At 20.9% G+C, this 15,550-nt stretch overlaps 8 protein-coding genes across 8 annotated transcripts; 5 read left to right on the plus strand and 3 right to left on the minus strand.

The window, feature by feature from the left end:
- DDB_G0279865 (hypothetical protein) lies at positions 1 to 683 on the minus strand (the record flags this gene model as incomplete). The annotated part of the gene is made up of 3 exons (XM_636394.1): positions 1 to 140; positions 267 to 413; positions 552 to 683. Coding segments are annotated over 3 exons (419 nt in total), but the record flags the coding sequence as incomplete, so codon positions are not given.
- Positions 684 to 1,796: 1,113 nt separating this feature from the next.
- DDB_G0279853 (hypothetical protein) lies at positions 1,797 to 2,076 on the plus strand (the record flags this gene model as incomplete). Its single annotated transcript, XM_636395.1, has 4 exons — positions 1,797 to 1,846; positions 1,883 to 1,890; positions 1,967 to 1,982; positions 2,022 to 2,076. The coding sequence occupies 4 exons, from the start codon at positions 1,797 to 1,799 to the stop codon at positions 2,074 to 2,076; spliced, it is 129 nt and encodes a 42-aa protein (XP_641487.1).
- A 390-nt stretch (positions 2,077 to 2,466) lies between these two features.
- mrps10 (ribosomal protein S10, mitochondrial) lies at positions 2,467 to 2,862 on the minus strand (the record flags this gene model as incomplete). Its single annotated transcript, XM_636396.1, has 1 exon — positions 2,467 to 2,862. The coding sequence occupies one exon, from the start codon at positions 2,860 to 2,862 to the stop codon at positions 2,467 to 2,469; it is 396 nt and encodes a 131-aa protein (XP_641488.1).
- Positions 2,863 to 3,344: 482 nt separating this feature from the next.
- pex7 (WD40 repeat-containing protein) lies at positions 3,345 to 4,726 on the plus strand (the record flags this gene model as incomplete). The annotated part of the gene is made up of 4 exons (XM_636397.1): positions 3,345 to 3,611; positions 3,723 to 3,990; positions 4,204 to 4,432; positions 4,540 to 4,726. 4 exons carry the CDS (start codon positions 3,345 to 3,347, stop codon positions 4,724 to 4,726), a joined length of 951 nt encoding a protein of 316 aa, XP_641489.1.
- A 326-nt stretch (positions 4,727 to 5,052) lies between these two features.
- Positions 5,053 to 6,891, plus strand: DDB_G0279803 (hypothetical protein; the record flags this gene model as incomplete). Its single annotated transcript, XM_636398.2, has 2 exons — positions 5,053 to 5,414; positions 5,520 to 6,891. 2 exons carry the CDS (start codon positions 5,053 to 5,055, stop codon positions 6,889 to 6,891), a joined length of 1,734 nt encoding a protein of 577 aa, XP_641490.1.
- A 232-nt stretch (positions 6,892 to 7,123) lies between these two features.
- Positions 7,124 to 8,493, plus strand: DDB_G0279805 (hypothetical protein; the record flags this gene model as incomplete). The annotated part of the gene is made up of 2 exons (XM_636399.2): positions 7,124 to 7,317; positions 7,431 to 8,493. 2 exons carry the CDS (start codon positions 7,124 to 7,126, stop codon positions 8,491 to 8,493), a joined length of 1,257 nt encoding a protein of 418 aa, XP_641491.2.
- Positions 8,494 to 9,597: 1,104 nt separating this feature from the next.
- Positions 9,598 to 11,951, plus strand: adamts (thrombospondin type I repeat-containing protein; the record flags this gene model as incomplete). Its single annotated transcript, XM_636400.1, has 3 exons — positions 9,598 to 9,747; positions 9,844 to 10,144; positions 10,228 to 11,951. 3 exons carry the CDS (start codon positions 9,598 to 9,600, stop codon positions 11,949 to 11,951), a joined length of 2,175 nt encoding a protein of 724 aa, XP_641492.1.
- A 132-nt stretch (positions 11,952 to 12,083) lies between these two features.
- DDB_G0279807 (hypothetical protein) lies at positions 12,084 to 14,201 on the minus strand (the record flags this gene model as incomplete). Its single annotated transcript, XM_636401.1, has 3 exons — positions 12,084 to 13,499; positions 13,592 to 13,963; positions 14,082 to 14,201. The coding sequence occupies 3 exons, from the start codon at positions 14,199 to 14,201 to the stop codon at positions 12,084 to 12,086; spliced, it is 1,908 nt and encodes a 635-aa protein (XP_641493.1).
- Between the last annotated feature and the right edge of the window lie 1,349 nt (positions 14,202 to 15,550).

The following is a 15,550-nucleotide window of genomic DNA, read 5'->3' on the forward strand; positions in this document are numbered from 1 at the left end:
TGTTGTGGTGGTTGTTGTTGTTGTTGTTGTTGATGAACTGGGTGTGAATGTTGTTGTTGTTGCTGCTGTTGTGGTGGTAAATATTGGTGTTGATGTGAGTCTTGATCAACAAAACTATGTTGTTGTTGCTGTTGTTGTTGCTATAGTAAAAATAAAATATAAAATAAAAACAATAAAATATAAAATAAAAAATATATATTAGTTTACTATTTTCTTTTAAAGAAAAAAAATAAATAAAAATAAAAAAGAAAAATTTTAAAAGGTACATTATTATTTTTATAATATGCTTGATATGGTGTGATTAAAGGTGGTGGTAAACGTGGGTCTAATGGTCTTTGTGAATAATAATAATTATAATAATTTATATCTAATCTTGGGTCTTGAGGGGATATTGATTCTAATCCTTGAAACTCCTATTTTTTTTTTTTTTTTTTTTTTTTTTTTTTTTTTTTTTTTTTGTTAAAATATTAAAAAAAAGAAAAAAATCTATTAGTATATCAATAGAAAAAAAAAAAAAGTAATATAATAAAAAAAAGGGTTTAAAAACATACCTCTTCAGGTACAACTGGTGGTGCAGAACTACTTCTTGAAATAGTAAGTTGATCTACCCTTGATCGTATAGTTAATTTTGATAAATCAATACCATTTACATCGTCAACGATGAAATGTCCTGATGGATCCATCTTTAACTTGAACTTTTTCTTTTTTTTTCTTTTTTTTTTTCTTTTTTTTCCACTAAATAAATTCAGACTGTTCTCTTACTTTTAGAAATCAACTATTTTTTTTTTTTTTAATGCTTCTTTTTTTTTTTTGGTGACTCGGCTCGTTGTCTGTAGGCTGACAATTTTTTTTATGTGATTTTTTTTTTTTTTTTTTTTTTTTTCAAAAAAATTTTTTTCTTTTTTTTTTTTTTATTTTTTTTTTATTTTTTTTTATTTTTTTCTTTTTTTTATCAGATTTTCGTTTATATTTAAATACTATAGTCTGATAGGTTATTACTAATTATTCCTAATTAATATAAACTAGTTAAAAAAAAAAAAAAAAAGTGAAAAGTTAGAATTTATTTACATACTGATTTTTCTATTTGAAAATAAATAAATAAATAAATAAATAAATAAATAAATAAATAAATAAATAAATTATTAATTAATTAATTAAATAATTAATTAATTAATTAAAAAAAATAAAATAAAAAATAAATAAAAAAAACTAAAATCTTTTTTTTTTTTTTTTCTTTTTTTTTTTTTTTCTTCTTTTTTTTTTTTTTTTTTTATTAATTTAATATCAAAATCGCTTACTTAATTAATACATTTAAATAAATAAAATAATAAATAAAAAAATAGTAATAATTAAAAAATTAAATAAAGAAAGAATAAATAAAAAAAAAAAAATATAAATAAAATAAATTTTTTTCATTTTTTTTTTTTTTTTTTTTTTTTTAAAAATTTAAAAAATAAAAAATAATAATAATTAAACTTGTGTCGTAAGCGTGGTGAAATATTTAAATTGGAGGTGTGCATATATGGTAATTTTTTTTTTTTGTTTTTTTTTTATTTTTTTAATCGATTTGATTGTTGATAATATTCATCTTCTCTGCTGTAAAAAATAAAATATTTAAGAGATCTGAATTTAAATTATTCATTTTAAAAAAACAATTTCATAAGTGTACCTAGGTATTTAGATTTAAAAAAATGTTGGAAAATAAAAAAAAAAATAAAAAAAAAAGATAACACACACAAAAAAAATAAAAAATTAAAAAAAGAAAAAAAAAATTAAAAAAAAAGAAAAAAAAAAATATGAAAAAGTGTTTTATAATTAAACAATCACACATTATTTTTTTTTTATGGTTTTCAATACATTACAATTTAAAAAAATATTATAGCACTTTTTGTAAAATATTTTAAAAAATGATATAGATTATTTGATATTGTGTCACACACTATTATTTTTACTACTTTTGGTATAGTAAATGATAATAATTGGTATATATATAATATTTTTTTTTTTTTAAAAAAAAAAAGGCAAAAAATACATACACAAAGGGAAAAAACACAAATAAAAAAAAAACAATGTTGAAAAAAAAAAAAAAAAAATAAAAAAAAAATAAAAAATAAAAAAAATTTTAGAAAAAAAAAAAAAAAAAAAAATCGTTTTTCTAAATTTTTCATATGACCCCTGAACTACAGAAACGAATAAATTTTTTTTTTTTTTCATGGCTTTTTTTCTTTATTTTTTTTTTTTTTTTCTAAAATTATATATATATTTTTTTTTTTCCTTTTTTGGTACTGTTTTTTTGATTTTTTCCTTTTTTATAATTGTTTTTTTTTTTTTTTTTTTTTGATTTTTTTTAAACATAAATAAAATGAGTGTTTTTCAATAATATTATTTTTTTTTATTTTTTATTTTTTTTTTTTTTTAATTCTTTATATATTTTGTTTTTATTTTTTATTTTTTTTATTTATTTATTTAAGCAATTCTTTTATCAGAATAAAAATCTTCAGTTGGAAGATAAACTCTTTCTTCTATTTTGATATCGACAGTTGCAGAAATTGGTGGTAATTTAGTTTGAACGAATTTAACAAACATATCGGCTGTTTGAACTGGAGCATCGATTTGAACCAATCTTTTATTTACTTTCATTTCATATTGATCACGTGAATGTTTATCTGTGTGTGGTGATTTATTTACAGTCCATTGTCTACTGGTACTTGGCAATGGTAATGGTCCAACAGTTTTAATACCTGATAATTTTGCTGCCCATGCTATACGTTTTGCGATATATGGTAAAACTTTATCAATTCCTTGTAAATTGAATGATACAATTTTACGTCCATTACCAACAATTGTTTGTGAAACTGACATTATTATTTATTATTTATTTTGGTGATTGTTTTTTTTTTTTTTTTATATTGAAAATTAATTTCTTCCTTTATATTTCTTTAATTTATTTGTTCTAAATATTATTATATTACACTTTATTTTACTCTTTTTTTTTCTTTATTTTTAAATCTTTTGAGTGTGGGTGTGTTTTTAAAAATCGAATAAAAAAACAAATATACGAGTGTAAAAAATAAAAAATGAAAAATAAAAAATAAAAAAAAAAAAAAAAAAATAAAAAAAAAAAAAAAAAAAAATAAATAAAAATTAATTTTTGAAAAATTTCATTTTGCTTTTTTTTTTTATTTTTTTGTTTTAGTTTTGTCTTTGTATTTGGTGTGTGTATTTGTGTGTGTGAATATTAATTTCAAAAAAAAAAAGAAAAAGAAACGAAGAAATAAAAAAAAAATAATAATAATATATTTATAAATTTGTAAAAGTAATAATAATAATAATAAAAAAAAAAGATGAAAAGATTTCATTCACATTTTAATGGATATTCGGTAGAGTTTTCACCATTTGAAGAACAAAGATTGGCATGTGTAACGTCACAACATTTTGGTATTATTGGTAATGGTAGACAATATATATTAGATGTATTAGATAGAGATATTGGTGCATTTAAAACATTTGATACAAGAGATGGTTTATATGATTGTACATGGAGTGAAGAAAATGAATGTCATGTTGCATCTTCATCTGGTGATGGTTCTATAAAAATTTGGGATACTCAAGTAATTATCTTTTTTTTTTTATTTTTTTTTTAAATTATATAATTATAATAATAATAATAATAATAGTTAATAATTAATAATAATTTATTTTAAAAATAATATATATATTAGGCGCCAAGTGGTGGTAGACCAATTAAAAGTTTTGAAGAACATACAAAAGAAGTTTATAGTGTAGATTGGAATTTAGTTACAAAAGATACATTTATTACAGGTTCATGGGATCAAAGTATAAAAATATGGAATCCAAGGATGGATAGATCATTAAAAACATTTAGAGAACATAGATATTGTATATATAGTGCAATTTGGTCACCAAGAAATGCTCATTTATTTGCATCCGTTAGTGGTGATAGAACTTTAAAAATATGGGATAGCAGAGGTATGATCAAACTAATTAAAATTAAAATTTAAAATAATAATAGATTCTTAAATTAACATTATCTAATTTTTTATTCAATAACAATAATAATAATAATAATAATAATAATAATAATAATAATAATAATAATAATAATAATAATAATAATAATAATAATAATAATAATAATAATAATAATAATAATAATAATAATAATAATAATAATAATAATAGATAATAGATCATTAAATACAATTAAAGCACATGATCATGAAATTTTGACATGCGATTGGAATAAATATAATGATAAGGAGGTTGTTACAGGTTCAGTTGATAAAACTATTAGAATTTGGGATATCAGATATCCAGATAGACCAACAACCATTTTAAGAGGTCATACTTATGCAGTTAGAAGAATTAAATGTTCACCACATTCCGAATCAATGCTTGCTTCTTGTTCATAGTATGTATATATATATATATTTATAATAATTAATAAAATATAATGATAATAATAAAGTAATTAACATTTTCTTAAAAAAAAAAAAAAAAAAAAAAAAAAAAAATTAGTGATATGTCAGTTATTGTATGGGATAGAGCAAGAGAACAAGATCCAATTATAGCAAGAATGGATCATCATACAGAATTTGTTGTTGGTTTAGATTGGAATATGTTTATCGATGGTCAAATGGCATCTTGTTCATGGGATGAACAAGTATGTGTTTGGAATCTTGGTAGACCAGGCCAATTTAGATAGATTATGATTAATTAGTAGTTTATTATAGTTTAATAATAAATAATAGTAGTAATAATGACAACAACAACAACAATAATAAAGGGGTATAACAAAAAAGTAATATAAATCAGCAGAAGCAGAATTGATATTTACAATAAAATCAAAATTAATTTTTTTATTTTTCCAAAACTTTTTTTCTATTAATAGAAATTTTTTTTTTTTTATTTTTATTTTCACTTTCACATTTTCACAAGAACTTTTTTTTTTTTTTTTTTTTTTTTTTTTTTTCATTTTTTTTATTTTTTTTTTATTTTTCACCATTTGTTTTTCATATACGCCCTTGTGCAATGAAGAAAATTCATCATTTAGATACAACACCACCACTTTCATTTTTAATAGTGAAAAACAACTTTAATAATAATAATGATATAAAAGATTCAATAAATGAAGAAAACAGGACAACAGTAAAGTCAATAACAAAATTTAAAAAAGTTCAAATCACCATTCTAAATGATGACAAAAATGAAGATAGTAATGATAATATAAAAAAAGAAGATGGTATAGGCATTGAAGGAAAGCAACAACAACAACAACAACAACAACAACAACAACAACAACAACAACAACAACAACAACAACAAGAAAAAGAAAAAGAATCAATTCAACCTAAAGATGATGGTGATAATAATGATGAAAAATTATGTAAAATGTAAGTGTATAAAATATTAGTGGTGATATACTAAAAAAAAAAAAAAAAAAAAAAAAGATTAAATATTAATATTTCTCAAAATTAATTTAAATTTTAAAAAAAAAGATGTTATAAACAATTTTCATTATATACATGTCCAAGATGTCATATTGGATATTGTTCATCAATTTGTTTTAAATCACATAATAGTAGATGTAGTAATGAATTCTTTGAACAACAAGTTAAAGAGAATTTACAATTAATGGATAAAGTATCACCAAAAGATTCATTAGAATTTTTAAAAAGGATGAAGAAAATTTATGATATAGAGGATGAAAAATTCGATTCATTATTATCAAAATTTAATTTACCATTATCAAGTAAATCAACAATTAATGATTTTGATAATTTAAATTATAATCATTATGAAAAAGATAATCAAGATGATGAAGATGATGAAGAAGATTATGATGAAGATGATGAAGATATAGATATTAATGATTTAAATATCGATGAAATGACACAAGATCAATTATTATCATTATTAACACCACAAGAGATTGAAGAATTTAATAATTCAATTAAAGATGGTACAATATCAAATATAATTGAAGAATGGGTACCTTGGTGGAATATTAATATTATTGAAAATAATACAGATAAATTAAATATAAATAATAATAATAATAAAAATAGTAAAATAATAGAAATTAATGAAGTTGAAGAAATTAAAAAAGAAGAGGTAGGGGAGGACAGAGAAATAAAATTATTATTAAAAAGAATACCAAATATTTATTCACCAATTCAAGCATTTTCAAATTTTTCAAAACAACCACCATCAAAATCATTATTTTATCATCTCATTGATATTGTATATAGTTATTGTTATTTAATGAGAACTTTTAATGGTGATTGGAATAGTAATAGTTTTAATATTAATAATCAAGAAGATAATAATTGTATTTTAGATGGTTGCACATTGTTATTAGATTTATCAAGTGTTTTAAAACCACCTCTTCCACAATCAACATCACCACTACCACCACCAATATCATTTAATAGTGTAGAATCAGTTTTAAATAATTTATTAAAGTCAAGTCATAGTGGTGATGGAATTGAAATGAAAAATAATCAAGGTAATATTTATTTCTCTTTATTTTTATTACAAGATGTAATTACAATTTTAGAAAAAAAAGAATACATTTTATCTTTATTTTCACATTGTTTCCAATCATTTGATTTGGCTATAAATATTTTAAAATTAAATTTAAATAATTCAATTTCATCAACATCAACAACAAATAAAACATCTACTATCAATATTAATGAATTAAAAAAAGAATTTCAAACTATTTCAAAGTGTTATGATTTAGTTAAAAAGAAATTACTTTTTTTCTTATCTTGGATTAATGAAGAACAATTATCTTCATTTCTATTTTTATCATCATCTATAAATAATTATTTTGAAAATGAAAAATTAATATTATTAAAAAAATAAGATAAACATTAAAATAAATAAATAAATAAATAAATAAATAATTGGTTTTAAAAATTGGTTTTATAAGTCTTTATTTGAAAAAATGGTTTTTTTTTTTTTTTTTTTTTTTTTTTTTTTTTTTTTTTTTTGGCAAAAGGGGTTGGGTTTTTATTTTTTTATTTTTTATTTTTAATTTTATTTTTTATTTCACTTCTGTTTTTTTTTTTTTTTTTTTTTTTTTTTTTTCACAGAAATGCAAACACCACAACAGTCCAATAATGTCGATGAAGAAAAGATATTTCCATTTGATTTTAATTATACAATAAAGAAATTGGATATATTATTAAATTCTTTAATTTATAATTCAACAAATGATGAAATTAAAGAAAATAAAGAATGGATAGTTAGATTACCTCCATATTGTAGTAGACTACAATCAGGTTATAAGTATGTGTGTTTTTTTTTTTATTTTGTTTTTTTTTTTTTTTTTTTTTTAATAATTATTATTGACTTTTTATTTTATTTATTTATTTTTATTTATTTTTTATTGTTTAAAATAGTTGTGGAATCGTTGGTACAAGAATGGCAATTGAATTTATAGATAAATCATTTTTAGAGAGATCATTAATCGATGAATTACTTATGACAGCAGTATTAAAAGGATATTCAAAAGAGGGTGAAATGTTTTCAAGTTATCATTTATCAGAAATTATAAATTTATTATTCAATAATTTAAATTTTAATTATATAAAGAGTAATGTAGTTTCATTCCCAACTACAGCCGATATATTAAATCAACTTTCAAATGGGTTCCCAATTTTAGTACCTTATGATGCTGATAAAAATTGGAGACCTTGTTCAAATGGTGGTGTAAAAGCTCATTGGGCTATGATCATTGGTTTCATTATACCAAATAAACATTCAAATAATAATAATAATAATAATAATAATAATAATAATAATAATAATAATAATAATAATAATAATAATAATAATAATAATAATAATAATAATAATAATAATAATAATAATAATAATAATTGTAATAATACATTAAAATATAAATTTAAGAAAATTGAAGAGAAAAATAAAATTAAAGGTTATTTAGAAGAAGATGGTGAAAATTATTATGAAAGTTGTTGTCAAAAAATAAATAAAGATAATATAAATCAATATGGAGAGAAATACATGTTTTTAACAAATAGAGATGATGGTGATGATGATAATAATAATAATATGCAAATAAAAGATGGATTTAAATTACAATTCTTTGAAAAACCAATAACTTCATTCAATAGATTACCCTTTATAAATGATGATTATGATGATGATAATAATAATAATAATAGTGACGACGATAATGAAACTATAAACAAAGATTTAGATGAAAATGAAAAAGAGAAAAAAGAATTTTTTAGTACTAAAGTATTAAAATATGATCAAGTTTATTTAATTTGTCAACATGGCAAAAGCCCAATAGTACAATTATGGGAATATAGCCTATTAAGAGATTCAAATAGTTGTTTAACCGAATTCCCAAAAGAAAGAAGAAATGATGAAAGATGGATTATACCAAATGATTTAAATGACTTAAAAAATAAATGGATATTTTTAAAAAGATAATAGTGTAATAATAATAAAATAAATAAAACAATAAAAATAATAAAAATAATAAAAATAATAAAAATAAAATAATAAAATTAACGACAATAATATAAAAGAAAAAAGTAATAATAATAATAATTTAAATATATAGTAGTTATTATAATAATTATAAAATAAATTAATAAATTGGGTTTGGTAATTAGTGACAATATTAAATTTGGAATATGGTTGTTAATTACAATAAAGTTATAATTATCAGTATTGTATGTATCAAAAAAAAAAAAAAAAAAAAAGGGTTGAATTTATTTATTTATTTGTTTTTTTTTTCTATTCAATTTTTTGTAAAAAACTTTTTTTAAAAGGGGTAGTGGGGGTTTATATAAATAATTTTTGTAATATATCTACTTTTATAAATATAGTACTAAACTATACATATTTGTGCATGTACTATGTGAATTTAATTGAAGTTATTTATAAACAATTTTTTAAAATAAAAAATAATCATCATGGAATAAAACAATTTAAAATAGATTAAGTATTCCGACTTTTTTTTTTGATTGTGAATAAAAAGTAACATTAAATAAAAAACTTTGTAGAATGTATTTTATAATTAAAATAAAATGATACACATCAAAGAAATTATTTTAAAAAAAAAACACAATAATTTAATTTAGCACCCACATATATATACATAAATATAAAACATATTAATAATTTTTGTAATTTTTTGGATTATTCTTTTTTTTTTTTAAAAAATAATGTAAAATGGAAATTGATCATCATAATTTTTTTTTTATTTAAAGAAACACCACCTCACTTTTGTATATATTTTTTTTTTATTAATTTCTTTTTTCAACTAATTGTATATAAACAAAATTGTGATAATTATTAATTTTTTATTTTATTTTATTTTTATTTTTAAAAAATAAAATAAAATTAAAAAAAACAAAAACATAATTAAATAAAATAAAAAAAAAAAAATTATATATTTTATTTTTCATTTAAGTTTTAATAGAATAAAATAAAGATATAATAAGAAAAAAAAAAAAAAAAAAAAATAATTAAATAAAATTATAGATATAATTAAAAAAAAAAAAAAATAAAAAAATAAAAAATAAAAAAATGAAAATCAAAAGTTTAATAATTTTAATAATAACAATATTATTTTTAAAAAAAATAAATTCAGCATTTGTTTATCCGAGACCTTCCGAATTAACACCAATTAAATTAAAACCAATTATTTCAATTGGTAATTTTTGTCCTTACAAAAATGTAAGTCTTTTTTTTTTTTTTTTGTTTTTTAGAAAAAAAGTTTAAAAAATAATTTAGAATTTAATATTAACATCTAAATTAAAATAAATAAAAAAGTATGGTGTTCAATTAACAATAAATAAAATCAATTATAATTTGGTTATTGATACAGTAAATTCTGTAACAACATTATCATCAAAAGAATGTAGATATGGATGTTTACGTTTACCTAGATTATATATTCCAAGTTCAAAAACGAAAGTTGATAAAGAAATTTCAAAAGGATATTATAAAGATTCAACAGTATGGCAAGGTTATGTTGTTGGTGAAAAAATTATTATTAATCATAACTTAACAACAAAATCTGAAATTAAAATGATTGCATTAACATCACAATCGAAACCACCTGCAAATCCAAGTAAGTTTTTTTTTTTTTTTTTTTTTTTTTTATTTAACATGTGATAATCTAATTTAATTAATTATTTTTTTTTAAAAAAAAAGTTTGTGAATCATCAAGTATGTTAGCACATGGTATAATTGGTGTTGGTCAATCAAAAGAAATTAATTCATTTGTTAGACAATTTTCAGGTATGAATAATATACCACCAATATTTTCATTAACAATGTGTCCAGAGAATCCAAGAATTTGGTTTGGTGGATATGATCCAAGTGTTTTAGAAGAACCAAAAAAGTTTGCATTTACAAGATCAGAGGGTGACTCATATGGATTTACAATTAATAATGTTTATATTGGACCAAATACATTATATCAAGTTACAGATTTTGTATGGAAATCTGAATTGGATACAAGTACACCATTCATTCATTTACCATCATCAGTTTTTCATCAAGCAATTCAAGTTTTATCAAGAGAGAGACATTTTAATAAATATTTTAATACTCGTTTCTTTACTGAAAAGAAATGTGTACTAAATCCACTTGCAAACTTTACAATTGATCAAATTAATGGGTTATTACCAAAATTTAGAATTGTTTTTAAATCAAATTTGCCAAACTCTGAAATCTCTTTAGATGCAGTACCATCCTATTTGGTAATTGAAGGTGATAAAGCATGCCCTGGTATAGTTGAGTCATTGGATTATAATTCAAGATTTGGTGTTTCATTATTTCAACAATATATGGTTTTATTTGATCAAGTCAATGGTTTAGTTGCGATGGGTAGAGCAAGTTGTAAACCAAATCGTTGGGTACCTGGTAGTAATTGGGGTGAATGTAAAAGAGATTTAAATTCAACTGATATTAGAGAAGGTGGTATAAATTGTGAAATGCAAACTCGTCCATTAAAATGTATAAATGGTAGAAATAAACGTGTTGCTGATTCTCTTTGTCATGGTATTTTTAAACCACTCTACAAAAGACCATGTTATAAAGAAGAAGAATCATCTGAACATCATAATGACAATTCTTCATCAAGTCATCATCCATCAATATTTGTTGATAATGACGATGATGATCAAAATGAAAATTCACCTCCACCAGCAACTAAAAATGGTAAGAAAATAACACCAAAACCAGTTAGAACTAAAAAACCAACAACAGATTGTAAAGTTGATATTGGTACTTGGAAAGTAATGGGAAATTGGTCTGATTGTGATCAAATTTGTGGTTCAGGTTTACAAACTAGAGAGGTACTTTGTATTTCGATCAATGGTGAGTTATTAGATCAAGAAAGATGTAATTCTCATACTAAACCACCAAGTGAACGTGTTTGTGCAGTTGCAAAATGTCAAGCTGAGTATCATTGGGATACTTCAGATTGGTCAGGTTGTTCGACTCAATGTGGTGAAGGTACACAAAGTCGTTTTTCAACATGTATAGATTCATCAGTTTGGAGAAATGTTGATTCATTAAATTGTAAAGGTCCAATGCCAATTCTTGAAAGAGAATGTCTTGGTCAACCATTATGTAGTAAATTCAAATGGGATTGGGAACCTTGTCAACCAAGCTGTCCAGAAATGGCTTATGTCTATTGTTATAACTCTTCATCAGCTACAAAAGTTGATAATTCATTTTGTAAACAAATTCCAAATCTATTCATTCCAATAGATTGTAAATGTTATAAAACAAAAAAACATTTACAAACAACTTCAACTTCTGAATTCTCTGACAGTACTTCAAATTCTTCAAAATTAATATTACCTTTAATTTCATTAAATATTATTTATTCAATTTTAATTTTATTTATAACAATAAAATTAATTTAAAAAAAAAAAAAAAAGTAATAAAAAAAAAGGTAATAATATAAGATAATTAAATTATTTAAATAAAATTTTATTATTTCAAAAAAGAAAGAAAAAAAAAAAAAATTTGATTTTTCTACTAATATAACAAATTTATTAAATATTTGTATCAGATTTCCTAATATTTTGTAAAAAGTTATTTTTTGGAGTTGATAAAATCGGTTTTTGAGAATTATAATTATCATCTGAATCATCTTCACTTTCTGAATTATCACTTTCATTTTCTTTATTTTTAGTTGATGTTGTTGTGGTTGTAGTTGTTGTTGTTGTATTTGTACTATTATTATTATTATTATTATTATTAGTTAAAATGGAAGACGGTATATTTGGTGAACTTGAAACATTATTTATAATTGGTGAAGAAGTTGGTCTATCATCATTACTTATTGACCTAGAATGACCACTACTACTTGATGTATTTACATTAGCACTACTACTACTACCACTAAGATCAACTCTATTTCTATTGAAAATCTTTGTATTATATTCATCATCTGTAGAGATAACTGATTGATCATAAACAGATTTTGGAATTTTTAAGTAAGAAATGTTACCACTGATGACACGAGCAGTGAAATCTGGTACAAAGTGATCAGATTTCAAAGCACCAACACCAAGAGTAGAGAATGGACCACCTTCACTAATAAAAGCTTCACTACCTGAACGAATTTCAACTTTACCTTGGAGGATGATTGTAAAGAAATCAGTGGCGACACCTCTGGTATAAATGAATTTATCACCTGTGGCTGGTCTATCGACATCCAAAACAATGGCACCTTTAGTGGAGAGCATTTTGATGAAAACATTTTCAGAGATGAACTTGGAGGAGAATTCATCGATTGAACCACTAAGATAAGAGTAAATGGCTTTGACTTGTTGTGAGGATAATTGGGCGAGTGCAGTTTTTGGACCATGGAAAGAGCCGATTGTTCTATAGTCAAAGGTTGAATGATGTTGATTCTTCTTTCTAACCTCATGATACATATCATTCTCATCGAGAATTTCATCTTGAAGAATCTCTTCAATGATATCTTCCAAACAAATGATGCCAAGGTTCTCATAGAATGGATCCCCTTCACCTTCGTTATTAACTTTATGTACGATTGCCATATGTGAACGACCAGTTTTAAACTCTGTTAACATTTGATCCAATGATGTATCATTCCATGTCTTTACCAATTGTCTTTTGTATAGATTGAGAATGGTTCTAAGTGGTACTTTATCAGCTGGATTCAATAATGCTAAATCTTTGACGTATAGACAACCTACAATATTGGATTTGTTTCCTTCAAATACTGGAATTCTACTATGTCCACTCTCTAAAATCAATGTAATGGTATTATAGTCTAAAAGACTTTCAATATCAACACTAAATACTCTCTCCATTGGTGTCATAATTAATGAAACTTTTTTATGTGCAAAATCTAAAACACCTGTTAACATTGTAACATCACTACGAGATACACCACTTTCATTTGCATGGGCTGAATGAATATCTAATAATTTTTTTAACTTTTTTAAAAAGAAAGAAAGAGAGAGAAAAAAAAAAAAAAATATTTATTAATAAAATATTAATAAAAAAAATAAATAATAAAAAAACTTACTTGATTTCTTGAATAAATTGTACCCATTTCATTACCTAAAATCCAATCTAATGTTAAACTGATTGGATAAGCAAATGGGAAAAAGAGAAAGATGAAAACATAAACGATATAGATTGTATGAGCACCAACTGCTAAACCATGTCTTGAACATGCGGCTTGCGGTATAATTTCACCAGCAATAACGATAATTGTAGTTGATAAAATAAAACCAACGAAACCACTTGTCAAATCGGCAAGGAAAATTGATAAAAGTGCATTTACACCTACATTACCCAATAAAAGGGTACAAAGTAGTAAATTACCTTTTTGTCTAACCGGATATATAATTTTTGCATATTTACTTTCTTTCGCCGTCCCACTCGCTATAATAATCTATATATATATGTTCAAATAAAAATTTTTTTTTTTTTTTTAATTGGAATTAGATTGGGTATTTTTTTTTTTTTTTTTTTTTTTTTTTTTATATAATGATTTAATTTTTAATATTTACCTCTAAACCAGTAATATCTAAGGACATAATACCTAAAGTTAAACCAGCAAAAAGACCAGAGATAGCAACCAAGACGATAATTGAAATCCATTGGAAAAAATAATACTGAACTGATGTCATAATGTTGTATATATATAAAAAATGTATATAATAATTATATTATTAATTATATACAAAATAAATATATATATATATATGAAATAAATATAAAAAAAAAAAAAAACTATTTGTAATTTAGAAATTACAATTGTGAAGAAAAAAAAAAAATTCGTTTTTTAAAGAGGATTTTTTTTAATATTAAATTTTAAAATTAAAAAAAAAAAAAAAAAATTTAAAAAAAAAAAAAAAATAAAAAAAATAAAAAATTAAAAAATTTTGTTTAAAAAAAAAAAAAAAATAATGATTGACATTTAACTGGGCAAACTCATGTCCGCAAGCGGCGTGGTCAAAAATATTTGGAGTGAATAATGAATTTTACAATGGAAAAATAAAAATAAAAATAAAAAAAAAAATAACAATAAAATTTTTTAAAAAAAAAAAATAAAAATAAATATAACACTTTCGTGTTTTAAAAATAAAAAATAATCACAAACCACTTTATTTTTATTTTAAATTTTTTTTTTTTTTTTCTTTTTTTTAAAAAATAAAATTCTTGATTTCAATTTATATTATTATTATTATTATCATTATCATTATTATTATCATTATTATTATTAATATTATTATTATCATTATTATTATTATTATAAAATTTTATGGATTCAATCATTTCAATATAGTTATTATTATTAAAATGATCTTCATTAATTCTATCAATTGAAGCACTAAAATTAAATAAAGGTGCATAAATTTCAGTTTTGAAAATATCAAACATTAATTTAATCGTGTAAAATAATAAAAGTGACCAAATTATAAATAATAATGTATTTAAAATTCTAAATTTTAATTCAATACCAAAGTTTGATCCATTTTCTAATAAATCTGAAATATCATAAATTGAAATAAAGAAAATTATCTCTGATATAAAACAATACTAAAAAAAAAAAAAAAAAAAAAAAAAAAAGAAAAAAGTTAATAAAATTAATAGTAATTTAAAATATATATTATTAAACATCAAATTAATTATTACGATTATTAAAAATGATTTTTTTAAATTTTTCAAAGTTAATAAACCAACAATAATTGAAATAATATTTAAAAAAAAATTAATAGCTTCTAAAATACTAAAAATCCATGGTAATCTTGTTGCTAATAATAAAATAAATATCCATTTAATTTGAAATGATTTCCTTTCATAATAATCATATCCTTGATATTCATAATAATCACACATTGATAATATTGAATTCATTATTTTAATTTGTACTTGTAATAATTTTATTCTTTTATTTTTTTTTTTTAATATTTAAAAAACAAACAAACAAATCAATTTTTTTTTTTTTTTTTTTTTTTTATATTTTTTTTTTATT

This window comes from Dictyostelium discoideum (genome assembly GCF_000004695.1).
Source record: "Dictyostelium discoideum AX4 chromosome 3 chromosome, whole genome shotgun sequence".
In the NCBI taxonomy this organism is placed as follows: Eukaryota; Evosea; class Eumycetozoa; order Dictyosteliales; family Dictyosteliaceae; genus Dictyostelium; species Dictyostelium discoideum.